Raw genomic sequence first — 13,435 nt, 5'->3', positions numbered from 1 at the left:
GAGCAAATTAGCATTTTTGCGCCACAGAATTCTGATGCCTGGAATAGGGGTAATAAAATAACCAGGACATGAGATTATTGTGACTGTTAAAGTCTGTTCAAATCAAATACATGAAACAGTATCCAGCGTATTATAAAAGCTTAGGAAAAATAGTTTAGATCATTATTATTGAAATAATTTGAAATACAGAATTTCACAAGAACATAGCTTTTTTAAAATTTTTATTTGTGAACTAGAGTATCACTATGTAGCTTAGACTGGCTTCAAATTCACTCTGTAGCTTTAAACTCATGATCTTTGCCTCCCAAGTGCTAGATTATAGGCAGGATCACAATTTAAAATGTCCAGGACTTGCTGAGCATGCTGTTTGGTGGCAGAGCTGTACTAGGTATGCATGAACCCTGGGTTCAGTGCCGAGCTCCACAGCAGGAAAGGAGGGAAACTAGTGGATGTGTTTTCCACCATTGTACACTGTGCAGTCAAGAAACAGAGCAGTTTGCTCTTCTCCCAAGCTTCCCTGTGCCATCCTTCAGTCCTCAGATCATCTCTTGTCCCCAACCTTTGCCAACCACTACTTGTTTCCCCTCCTGTGGGTTAGCCTTGCTCAGAATGTCCCCTAGAAGAAATGTCTTTTGCACCTGGCATCTTTGATTCAGCACAGTCCATTTGAGAGTAACTCAGGATGCCTATATTAGGCATATATCTTTATTGAGTACTAATTCAGTATCTGCTCACCCACAGTGACAGGTTAGTTTTAGTTTGTGCAGTTATGAGGAATGTTGCTATAAAGGATTATGCAGAACCTTTTGTGTGAAGATAGTGTTTTATTTGTGCTGTACAGTCAGTGGATTTACTAGTATATATGGTGAGTATAAATGTAGCCTTTTGTAAAACTGCCAAGCTGTTTCCCAGAGCTCTGTACAACTTTGTGTTTCCACCAGCAGTGTGTGTTAGTTCAGATGGCTGCATGTCTGTGTCAGCCCTTGACACTGTCTTTTTTTTTAATATTTGTCTATTCCAAATAAGTATGTAGCTGTTCTTAGCCTAATTGACCCCCAAATTAGAGTACAGAAAAAGGCTCTGAAATGCAGTCAGAGAGGGGCACACAGGGAGAAATGAAATCACCAGATCGAGGAGGGTAGGGCTTGTGCTTTGCATGCAAGAGACCCTGAGTTCCATTCCTAGATGTGTGATACCTTTAGTGATATATTATTTATGATTTATTAGAGCTTGACTGAGGATTCAGAAAAGCAAAATCAGCCACCAGCCTTAGAAACCAGTCACACACACCTTTAATTCCAACAGCCAGAATCTAGGAGGTGGTGGTACAGACCTTTAATCATAGGACTAGGGATAAAGAGATAGATGGATCTCTGTGAGTCCAAGGCCACCCAGATCTACACAAGAGTGAATCAGTCTAAAGGAGAGTTATAGCTCACACCTTTAATTCCAACATTAGGGAAGTATATGAGACAGAAGCAAGGCCTCAGAGAGGCATTCATTCCCCAGCCACACTGAAGCAGGGAGGATTTGTTCTCTAGCCACACTGAGGAGAGGCAGCAGTTTGAGATTTGTTTAAGAGCTCGTGTATGGATCAGCCCTTTCAGCCTGAGCTAGAGGTGAGAGTTAGTGGCCGACTGCATTGCTTTTCTGATCATCAGCTTGAAGTTTGAACCCCAGTATCAGTCTCTGGGTCATTTATTTATTCATGTTACAGAGACCTTTGGTGATGATTATTCCAGTAGCTGGCACACAGTAAGGATTTCTTTATATGCTTATTGTTTCATAAAAATGAATGAATGTTCAAGACATTTTAGATTAGGTCGAATCTATAAAATCCCATTGCAGTCATGTGATAGATTCCTTTATATAAGTTTGTCTTTGTTAAAGTAAGTGGTTAAAGGTTGATGTTGGTCTAATTCTCAGCTGCATGGCAGGGGGGAGGTGGCATGAGGCAGTGGAAGGTGCACTGGGCAGGATTACGTGCTTTGTGTTGAATTAGGAAAGCCCTTTTAGCCTCCATGGGGCTCAGATTCATTGCTATACAATGGAAAGATTTCATCTGACAATAGCTAGGCCATTTAATGATATATTTTTCCTTATAATCACATCAACTCAAAAATTGATGGGGAAGAAGCCTATAGGAGTTTTTGATGAGGAGACTGCCTGAGGGCATAACAGTGTAAAATGTAGCTCTGCCAAGGAGGTCAGGAACAAGTATCTAGAGTTAGCTGCTGTCTGGCTGGCTGGCTGAAGGCTGTCTGTCTGTCTGGTGGCTGGCTGAAGTAACACAGGTAGGAATAAGTAGATAGAGGTTTTCAGATAAGAGAGGAGCCTTGGAGGTGGTGACGGTGGATGTGCGTATAAGAAACAGGTCTAAGATAGTGAATTAAATAAAGCCTGTGTTGAAGATTGGGGAGAAGTCCGCTGCTTGATACCTTTAATGTAACGAGGCTTAGATGCAGTGATGTGGAGGTTTGTGGGAGCATGTGTCTAGCTCTGTGTGGCCTGGAGTTTGTCCCATTGCTTCCTAGTCATCTTTCCCCCCATGAGTCCTTCGTCCCTTTCCCTAAATGTTCCCATGTAGAAGCTCTTGGTAAATATTTGTTCTCTTTCTGTTCTGTAGGATTTTGTGTATATACCATCAAATATTGGTAGAAATTTAAAAAATACACTTGGTGCCATGTTAAACTTCATTCTGTGTCAGTTTGTTCTGTTTAGGTTATAAGATCAGATGTTGGAATTTTCATTTTTAACTGTTTCCCATCATTTGTTTTAAAATATCCATGTTAGGTTTGGTTTCAAGTACCCTTAAGGTAATACTTTGGCAGGTGACTTACCCACCAAGCTCATAAAGAACCCATCTGAGACTTGGTGCCCAGAGATGTGACTCAGGGTCTGACGTGAAGAATGAACACTTCCAGATTCTTTTCTTTCAGTTTCAGTTACTCTGCTAGAGCACTGTTGCCTTTAGTAACTTAGGAAAGAGAAAGATACCCCTTTACATTAAATACCAATTGATTTTCAAAAAGACTTCTTACACACCACACAACATTTTTCTGGAGAACAGACATTTATGTACTCTTTTGAGAATATCTATCAGTTTCTAGTGTACTGGCGACTTGTTAGGCTTGTAGAGCAGGGAATTCAGTCTCCTCTAGCCTCATCGTTAAAAATTATTGTATGCATAATTTTGATGGAATTAGAGCAGCTAAATGCATAGTAATAAAATATATTCTTTGGTTTTGTTTTATCTTTCAGAATCATGGTGTCATGGAAGGGGCTTTATTTTATACTCTTCCTGTTTGCAGGAAGCTTTTTTGGAAGTATTTTTATGCTGGGTCCCATTATTCCTTTGATGTTTATCAACCTGTCGTGGTATCGCTGGATCAGCAGCCGTTTTGTAGCTTCGTGGCTCACGCTTCCTGTGGTAAGTTACATGTCAGAAGGGTCTGTGTACTTGTATTGGGTGGCCCATCTCTTATACTTTTTTAGCACCAGAGGTTTGGTATTCAGGGAAACAGAGGTCCTCAGTGTTCTATAGTAGGCATGTCTGACTTAGAAAAGAAGTGAGAAAATAGAAAAAATAGAAATACAAACATTCATGTCCTTAAAGCAAACCCTTATAAAGAACCTTACAGAAAACTGAGAGCTTCTTTCTGCATTCTTCATGAATTTTCTTTTATATTTTATATAATGGAAGGTATAATTTATATCTAGAAAAATCTATAAATCTTAAAGACTGAAGAATTTAAACCATTAAATTTTATTCTGCATTTCCATTTTGTGTTTTACAAAGCAGTGCCACATATTAAGATTCTATGGGGAAAGAATATCAAATTATATTGTATGAAAAAATTTTAAGTAAAAGTGTAACCCTCTCATGAATAGTAAACATGTTTTCAACGTCTGACAGAGATGTGATTGATTCACTTCTTCCTAGTAATTACAAAAATAAGGGACATTAAAAAAATCAAGAAAATGTGATTTCTCTCTGAAGATGAGGTTAATAGCAAAGTGTGTACACGGTGTTTAATAAAGTCTTAGAGACTGTTGTGCTCTAGAGTTGTTCCAAGCGCATCTCCTACTCATCTTGAGCTGATAACTGTCAGTTCCAGTCCAGGTTCCTTCTCTGGGCCTGGGAAGAGGTTGCTGTGCATCAGTGGGCACTGTGTACTTGTCTTTCCCTTGGATGGTGGACTGTTCGGCTCCTTCGTTCTCCTTAGCGACAGCTATTCCTCTTTTCTCCTCAGGTTGCTGAGTGTATGAGTCCGTTTTGGTAGAGACGATGAATTTAGTACCTGAAAAAGGAAAAAAGAAGGGAAATAGTCTTCCCTAATTGGTAAAGGATCCTTTCCACCTGTTTGAATGAGTCCCTTGTTTCCCCTTAGGCAGTAGGTGGAGTGCCTGCCCAGAGGATCAAAGTGTGCAGTGGCTGTGCATGCAGGTTGACTCAGTAGTTACTGGAATGGTGCTGGGGGTAGGGTAGACATTTGTACACATTGCCTGGCATCAGCTGCTCTCTGAAGGGGACTCTGTGACCTCCTCAGCCTTGAGTCTTTCATGGCTGTAAAACTAGTCAAGTGGACAATGCTGTCATGTTCTTTTACCAGTTTGAGCTATAACCTGGTCACCTTGAGGACAGCCATCAGCTTCCATGTGCTGACCCTGGGGAACACTTTCCCAGACAAGGGAGGGAACACCTTTAGCTGCATTCCGTTTCAAGGAAGCTTTTATTTTGACAAGTTGGAACCCTTAGTGGGTAAAGTTCTTCTCTTCAGGGACATTTCCTGTTGTCCCAGCATTGAGCCACGTGGTTCTTCCTGGCTGTGAAGTTTATAACTTGTTTGAGCTCTTTTCCTCCTCAACAAACTACACATTTAAATCTCAATCTCCCTCCCTTCCTCCCTCCCTCCTCCCCCTCTTTTTGTTTTGTTTTTAGAAACCAGGTTTCTCTGTGTAGCCCTGGTTTTCCTGGAACTCTCTCTTTGGTACAGGCTGGCCTCAAAACTCACAGAGATCCTCCTGCCTCTGCCTCCTCAGTGCTGGAATTAAAGGTGTGTGCCTCTACTGCCAGGCTCTTTTTCTCTTTTTAATTATAAACCTGGGTAAATATAATAAGAAGTAGCTATGCCACAGAGTAAATGCTTTCTTGTCTTAAAATTCCTTCTGCCAAACAAATTAGTCCAATATCTTTAAATTCAACTTCACTAAAGTTCTCAGGACACAGGCAGAGTGAACCAGATTCTTGGATATAGTGATAAGTAGGACAGGTAAGGATATCCACCTTGTGGAGGTGACAGCCCATTAACCTAAAGTATCCTCAATTGTAAGTTTATATACCCTGTCTTCTCTACTTTTCATCTGAATGAAAAACTTCTTTTCATTTTTATGGAATATGCTGTTATTCTGTTATATCACAAAAACAGAGATCTATTTACCTCTGCCTCACAGGTACTGGTATTAAAGGCATGTGCTACCATCCCAGGCCACAAAGCTTTTAATTTTTAAATAGAAAAAACATTGAAAAGTTAGTAAACACAGGCACACATATTAGTGGATAGTATGTGTGTATTGATGTGTGTGTGTTAGTGTGTGAGGAGGCATGCTTGCACAAAGGGGTCAGAAGAGCATGTCCTGTATTTTGCTCCATCACTGTTCGTTCACTTATTCCTTTGATGTGGGGTTTTGTCTCTGAACCTGTGGCTCATGTTTTCTCAGATGAGAAGCCAGCAAACCCCAGCAACCCTCTTGTCCCCATGGTCCTTGGAGTAACTGTGATTGTCAAGCAGGTCAAGAAACAGCCTTGCCAGCTCTAGTGGAAGCTGATGCCCAGCCATACAAGTTAAATGTCTTCTGTTTTAGAAGAAGTAGCCATGAATACAACCTTTTAAATAGTTGTTTATTAACTGTGTTTATCTACCTCTATATCAATATCCTGCCCTTGTAGAAAGCCTTACATGTGGATATTTACATACATGATTTGTTTTGCTTCCCTTTCGCTGTTATGTTTGTGCTTCATGCTCTCATAGATGCTCATAGCTCCTTTGCTGTAAATGTTGAATGATTTAAAGATGTTTGAGATGTTTGATTTTCTTAGCTTTTATATCCCTATCAGCCCATTCTCAATTAGTTATGAAATAAAATAGTAATGCACTCTGTAGTCTTGGTTTTTTGGGAGACTGTGGTAGAGGGAGATTGAATGCAGATTCTGGACAATATAAAGAATGAAAAGGAAAAGGAAGGGGGAGGCACTAGCTCCCTTCTTAAGCACTCTAGATTGGAATACACACTTTCCTTCAGAATATTTAGTCTTAATGATATCATCAGGCCTCAGAAATGTTGGTTTAACAAACTCAGCAAGCATTTGAGCATTTGTATGTGCCAGACATTGGCTGTAGGTGGTAGGCTGAAATATTTTAGTAGACGTAGTTATTTTAGTCTGTATGTATCTTTTTGAATAACAAAAGATCATCTTACAGAAAAATGGAGTTTAGTTTCTTCAGTCCTACATTCAGTTATATTTTTGATTATTCTTTCTAGAAAAACTATGTGACAATCTAATCTGTATATCCTTAAAAGTACCCAGTAGAATCTTGTTTTGTGCATTTCTTTTAACTTAACAATATTTAATTGAAGATTTGAAAATGTAGTTCATATTTTTCTATTATGAAACTTCCAGAAATTAAAATTAGTGGAAGAAGTATATATAGTACTTCATTGTCTTATACTTGATCACCCCCTCCCCGTTTATTACAGAAGCAAGAATATGGGAAACTATGTTTTATTTGTTAGAAATCATAGGATATAACATGATTAAATTTACCTATGGAAAACTGCAATAACTTTTAAAAAATAATTAAATCATTATTTAGTTTGGACTCAGGTTTGCTTTTTCAAAGACATTTGGTTATTTAGGTTTTAAGTGTCATTTTTTTTTCATATTATAAAAGCAATATAGCATAGTCATAACAAGGTTAGCAGGAAGGAAAAAGATCCATAACTCTTACATAATTTTTCATTTCTTTTGAATAAGTTCATAAACATGGTTAAGAATAATCTCATATTTGGCTTCTTAACCTGAAAATCCTAAGTTGCTTTATATCTGCCTTTTTTATTTTTTTGATAGGCATTGTTGGAGACCATGTTTGGTGTAAAAGTGGTTTTAACAGGTGATGCATTTGTACCTGGAGAAAGGAGTGTCATCATCATGAACCATCGGACTAGGGTAGACTGGATGTTCCTGTGGAATTGTCTAATGAGATATAGCTACCTCAGATTGGAGAAAATTTGCCTGAAATCCAGTCTCAAAAGTGTTCCTGGGTTTGGTATGTTGTCATATGCTATTTTATGTGCTTAACTCATTCTGTATATAATGTGCCCAAAATGAGGTAATTCATTGAACTGTATGCTGTGCTCAGCTTTTCTCATGAATCTAAAAACATTTCCGGTTTCTTTTTATCTTAATGGTTTTGTTATGGTGATGTTTATCTTAATCTCTGTTTTAAAAATATCTTAACTCTAGAAGAGAAAATAAACTGTTATCAAGGAAATAGATCATTTCTTAGGACTACCACATTGAAGGATATGATTCTAATAAATTGGAAACTTTCTTCACAAATTAAAATGACAAAAAAATGCATTCTCTGGCAGCCACGAGTCCAAAATTAGCCAGTCTCCTCAGCGTACCTGCTTCAAGACAAGTCCCAGGGCTGGGCGGTGGTGGTGCACACCTTTAATCCCAGTGCTCAGGAGGCAGAGGCAGGTGGATTTCTGTGAGTTCAAGGCCAGCCTGGTCTACAGGTTGAGTTCCAGGACAGACTCCAAAACTACACAGAGAAACCCTGTCTGGAAAAACCAAGGCAGGGATGGGGTTGGTGGGGAGACAAGTCCCAAGGAGGTTCTCCCTCAACGGCAGGCTTGATCTCGTGTTCCTCTTTGTTCTTCACACTCCTTATAACCATGAACTATGTTTCTTAGTTGTTTGCTTGAGTCTGATCTTTTTGTTTGATTTTCTTGGTTTGTTTTTTGAGATAGCCTCAGGCTGGCCTTAAACTCAAGCCCTCTCACCTTAGCATCATAGGTCCTAGGGTTACAGTGCTCCACCATCCTGGTTGAGGCTTTTAACAATGGACTTCTTTCTTTCTTTATTTTTCTTTTTTTTTTTCCCTGGAGACAGGGTTCCTCTGTGGCTTTGAAAACTGTCCTGGAACTAGCTCTTGTAGACCAGGCTGGTCTCAAACTCACAGAGATCTGTCTGCCTCTGACTCCCTGGTGTTGGGATTAAAGGCATTTGCCACCACTGCCCAGCTGGACTTATTTCTTGAAGGCAAAACCTCACACATTCTACCTCTTTCTCTTTTTGAAAATACTTTATTAGCATATCATTATGACATTTTTATACATGCACATTGTTTTTTGATCATGTTTACCCCGTTTTCTTATTCTTTTCTCACTCCCATTCTCATCCTTTCTATTTTCTGAGTTTGCCACCTAGTACTTTCATGTCTTTTTCTATTTTGATGTGACTAGATATAAAACTTGTTTATAGGAACATAGGTGAGAATTTGCTCACAGGAGTGTAGATAACTTTCCAGTGCTTGTACTACTGGAAAATGCCTGTTCCAGTAGTACAATTATTAGTGCATATAAATCCTCATGAGTGGTTGAGGTCCCATGAGGCTCCCCCTTTCCATCACAGGACTCAGTCTTATGCAGGTAATCATAGCTACTGTCAGGACAATAGTCATCCTGTTCCAGAAGGCAGTGGTCCACACTGCTCAGTTCCTTCTTGTTGCTCCTATATTGTTTCTGCTCCTTCCATGGTATTTCCAGAGCCTTGGAGGGATAACATAGATGTATCATTTATGACTGGAAATTCAAGAGTCATTAAAATTATGAGTTCCTGCAATTATTATAGCTCCCTGAGTAGAGCCAAGAGCTGCATAAATCTAGTTATTAGAAGAGAGTTTGAAGGCACACCATATCCATTTAGTAAAACAACAACAGTAGCTTTCTCACTAGAGCCTATGACCTCCTAGCCATGGGCTTTTGATTAGTTTACAGTATCGGACGGGAATTCCTTCTTTGAATTAGGCATCAGATCAAATCAGAGAAGCAGTTTGCTATCTGTATAAAAGATTTGCTGCTATTGCACTAATTGGCACATCATGCCTGGCCAGTAGATGATGATGTGTGAGCACATGCGAATGGCACAGAAACTGTGTAAGACTATTGATGACAATTCTCCCCTAGCAGTCTGTGGCACTCTGCAGCAGTATGAAGGCTAACTAGCCAGGAGGTTGCATTAGCCTATTTCCAGATTGATTTCTCTGTGTCCTGTGATCATTGTATGTGACATTTTTAGCAGTAGGGTCTTGCCATCTGGTTCTGGAGAAGAACCAATTGGGTGACATTTGACTATATTGTCTGGGAGCTTTAGGGACCTCATTGAATGACTGAAAATCTCATAGGGAGATAATTCCTTGCACTGGGATTTTTGTTTAATAATGTGAGGCTTCTGGGAGCTGATTTATCTACCCACACAGGCTATTTTCATTTCAAACACTTAAAAGAAAAGGTTTTGATTAGCTTATTGAGTACCAAAATTTCTTCTTTTCCATACATCATTAGTATTGGTTGAATCTTCCTTCCCACCTCCTCTTCCCGCCTCCCACCTACATAAATCTTTCTACCTCCTGCTCTTTCTATCCTTGCTTTCATATCACATATGTTCTGCTACTCAACTACCTCTCTTTAAAGAATCTTTAGTTTCATGGATTCCACACATGCTTACTTCTTCATAAATGCACATATACATAAAATAAAAGCCAGGTTTGCATATGAGAACATGTGGTGCTTATGTCTTTGACCCTGAGTTACTTCATTTAATACAGCTCCATCCATTTTTATGCTATTTCATAATTTTATTTTTCTTTATGGCTGAATAGAATTCTATTGTGTATATGACCACAGTTTCTCCACCCATTCATCAGTTGATGGATATCTGTGCTCGTTCCATCTCCTTGCTCTTGTGAAAAAAACAGCAGTAAACATGGATGCCCAAGGCTCTCTGGGATATGGAGCCCTGTAGATAAGTGCCTAAGTCTCTGGAAGCCCTGTTTTTAGGTTTTTTAGAAACCTACACACACACACACACACACACACACACAGTGCTACCCCAGATTAGATCCCCACAAATGATGACTGATCCTCTCCCTTTCTCTCCATCCTCACCAGCATCTTGTCTTCTTGATAACAACCCTTCTAGCTGGAGTGAGGTGAACTCTCAAAGAAGTTTTAATATTCATTGATTTGATGGTAAAGATATTGAACACATTTTCAAACATTGTTAGCCATTTGTATTGCTGCTTTTAAGAACTTTGTGTTCAACTTCTTATCTTACTTAAAAAAAATTGAGTTATCTATTTCCTTGTTTTGATACTAAGGCCCTTTGTGTGTTTTGTACATTCTCCCCATAAGATGAAGACCTACAAGAGCACTCTCATCAGACTATCTGCAATTGAAATGCTCAAAAAGTCTCCAAATTCCTAAATACTAACATGATACTACAATTAAAACATTCTACCTCTGACCTCATATGGTTCTTGGCTATCAAAATGCACAAAATTATAAAAAACAAACTGTTGTTTAAAATTACTTCAGGCTCTGAGTGTAAGATTTATATGAAAGTCAAGTGAATTTTGAATTTAGACTTGGATTGCATTATGTGTATGAAAATACTTTTTAAAAATAAAATAAACCACTTGTGGTGCCAAGCAATTAGGACAAAGCACACTCAGCTAATACTTGGAGTACTTCCAGGAAAAAAAAAAAGTGTGACTTTAAACATTTCAAGGGTAATACTTAAAAGATAACTGAAGACATAATAGAAGAGCTTGGAGGGACTGAATAGCTAGCTTCCAGCATCCACCGTAGACCTGCTCCCCAGAAGACATGGTGAAATTTCTGAACTAGTCACCACTTGAAGTCCCTGGAAATAGTCCCAAGAATCCCCGGCAAATGCAGAAACATTTCTTGCCCTGAGGTTTTCCTTCCCATTTCCTACCCCTCAAAGACACCACTCCACACCAGGATAGCCAAGAGCACAAGGTTCCACACATTCTCACACCTCATATTCTGGGTTCCTTTGGAACTTGCGTTACAGTGTCCACCATGCCCAGCTGACAACTTTGAATTTATAACTTAAATGTAGACTAGCCAAGCCCATTAAAACAGTATATTGGGCATTGAAAGACTTTGCTTCCTGTGGTGGGGAGAGGGAAGGAATACTACAAGACAAGAAAGAGTGGTGAGATACACACATACACACACACAGAGGAGGGCATGACAGCTAGGAAGTGACATCCTGGGCTCCGAGCCAGCCTTGGGGCCAGACTTATTTTATGTGGGAGATTTAAGCCTAGCTTGTTTAGGTCTAGACTGGTAGCTGGCTCTCCTGTTGCTGACAGCCATAAACATTGTGGATAATGTGCATCCCACTATCTGTCCACGCTGTGAAATGCTCATTGGTGGGTTAACTGCTTGTCGTGAGTTAAGAATTTTATAAAAGCTGTGTGGAAGTTGACAAATTTCCTTGGTCCAGAGAAATGGCTTATCCAGTCAAGCCCACACAAAACTTACTACAATCCATTCCATAACTTGGATATCCAGTTGTGAGCTGCAGCTGATGCCTCAGTCAGGTATACATCACTGCAGGCGAGGCATGTGAAAACAACAGCATAGTTTGCATCCTTAGGTTTGAAAATCAAAGAATTCCTTTTCCCGAATTTGTAATTATATTCTAAAATTATAAGGTATGCTTTTGTAGTAGTCATTTTAGGAAAGAGTAGTAAAGGAATTTTTTGGGTGAACTTTTTATCTGCTTTATATGTACTGGTGATGCATAAGCAATGCAATGACCAACTTTGCAATCATAGTAAAAAGACACAAAAATGAACTCAGTGTACCTGACAGTTGTTTGTTAGCCTGAATTTCAACAGATAATTTGGCCAATGTGTTTAATTATCCTTTCTCTTGTGACTAAGTATGTATAAACTGTGATTGCAATTAGTGCTGGAATGGATTAGCTGTTAAATTTATTATAAGCATTTGTCATTTTTCTTTAAAGTTTGGCACTGCCATCTTCTTTATTTCTTTTAGTAAATTCTATAGAAAATATTTTCCTTCTGATATATTTCAGCCTGGTGGTGGTGGCACATGCCTTAAACCTATTATTGGGAGGTAGAGGCAGATGGATATCTGAGCTCAAGGCCAGCCTGTTCTACATAGCAAGTTCCAGGACAGCCAAGGCTACACAGAGAAATCTTGTCTCAAAACAAAACGAAAAATAAAATAAAACCCCCACAAAACATAGGGCTGGAGAAATGGCTCAGTGGTTAACAGCACTGAGTGCTCTTTCCAGGGGACCCAGGTTCAATTCCCAGCACCCACATGGCAGCTCACCTCAGTCTGTAACTCCAGTTCTAAGGGATCTGACACCTTCACACAGACAAAACATGAGTGCGCATAAAATAAAATTAAGTAAATTTTTAAAAAAAAATCGGTAAAATACGTTGTTTGATAACTATTGAAACCGATTAATATAGTTTATATGACTTCTAAGTAAAATATTTAGGTTTGATATTAGATGGAAAATGGTCATTGCTTATATATTTTTAATAAAGTAGAATTTTACATAAACAAATAGCTGTTCTGAAATAACTTACTTATATATAGTAATTTTAGATTTATTGGAAATAGAAAGATAGTAAAGGGTGTCCCCATTTACCCAGGTATTAGTTTTTTTCAGAGCTGTAGTTCATTCAAATGTAAGGTTAGGTTGTCACTACATAAGTCATTAAACAGTCAATAAGTTTGGTTTTACTAGTCTGTCTCTTGATTTCGGTTTTCTGTCCTAGGGTCCCTTTGAGGAACCACCTTTCTTTTGTTCACTTCATTTTTGGTTCACTTTGCCTTCCTTGTAAAGTACTATGAAAATTCCTTGTTACTTTGCTTCCTGGTATGATTTTCTTTATCTTCTATGTTCTTCTTTAATTCAATGGACTTCCACATTTCACCTTATTTTCCTGTCAATTATCATTATTTATATTTCTCATTCAAAGACTTTTATTCAAATTCTTGCATCATAATATTTGATTCACTTTATAGTGTTAGCTTTTTTTTCTGCTTCTGTTCTATACATAACTACAACAAATGTAAGACCAAAACTAATTTAAAATATCTCAATCTAAAAAAAAAAAATAGCTAAAAAACATTCTCCCAACTAAGAAAGCTGAGATATCCCTTTTTGCAAGATACGAATTTTGTATGGATAAGCCCCTGAATATTCCATCAGAAAACAGAGCTGATGAACACTCTTGACAGTGACAGGAAATGATATCAACATATAAAAGTCAGTAGTTTTCTTACATAC

The 13,435-nt window shown here is 38.5% G+C and overlaps 1 protein-coding gene across 2 annotated transcripts in view; it reads left to right on the top strand.

Moving 5' to 3' along the window:
- Lclat1 (lysocardiolipin acyltransferase 1) overlaps nucleotides 1–13,435 on the top strand; it is a 119,970-nt gene that overhangs the window by 44,179 nt on the left and 62,356 nt on the right. Inside the window, exons 2-3 of one of the 2 annotated variants that reach the window (XM_027424407.2) lie at nucleotides 3,262–3,430; nucleotides 7,130–7,328. In XM_027424407.2, the coding sequence (XP_027280208.1) occupies nucleotides 3,266–3,430; nucleotides 7,130–7,328 (364 nt within the window). In that variant the 5' untranslated portion in view covers nucleotides 3,262–3,265. The remainder of the gene's footprint in view (nucleotides 1–3,261; nucleotides 3,431–7,129; nucleotides 7,329–13,435) is intronic. The other variant, XM_035447593.1, reaches the window with a different exon arrangement.

This window comes from Cricetulus griseus, chromosome 7 (assembly GCF_003668045.3).
Source record: "Cricetulus griseus strain 17A/GY chromosome 7, alternate assembly CriGri-PICRH-1.0, whole genome shotgun sequence".
NCBI lineage: Eukaryota > Metazoa > Chordata > Mammalia > Rodentia > Cricetidae > Cricetulus > Cricetulus griseus.
This window is presented reverse-complemented; position numbering and strand designations above follow the sequence as displayed.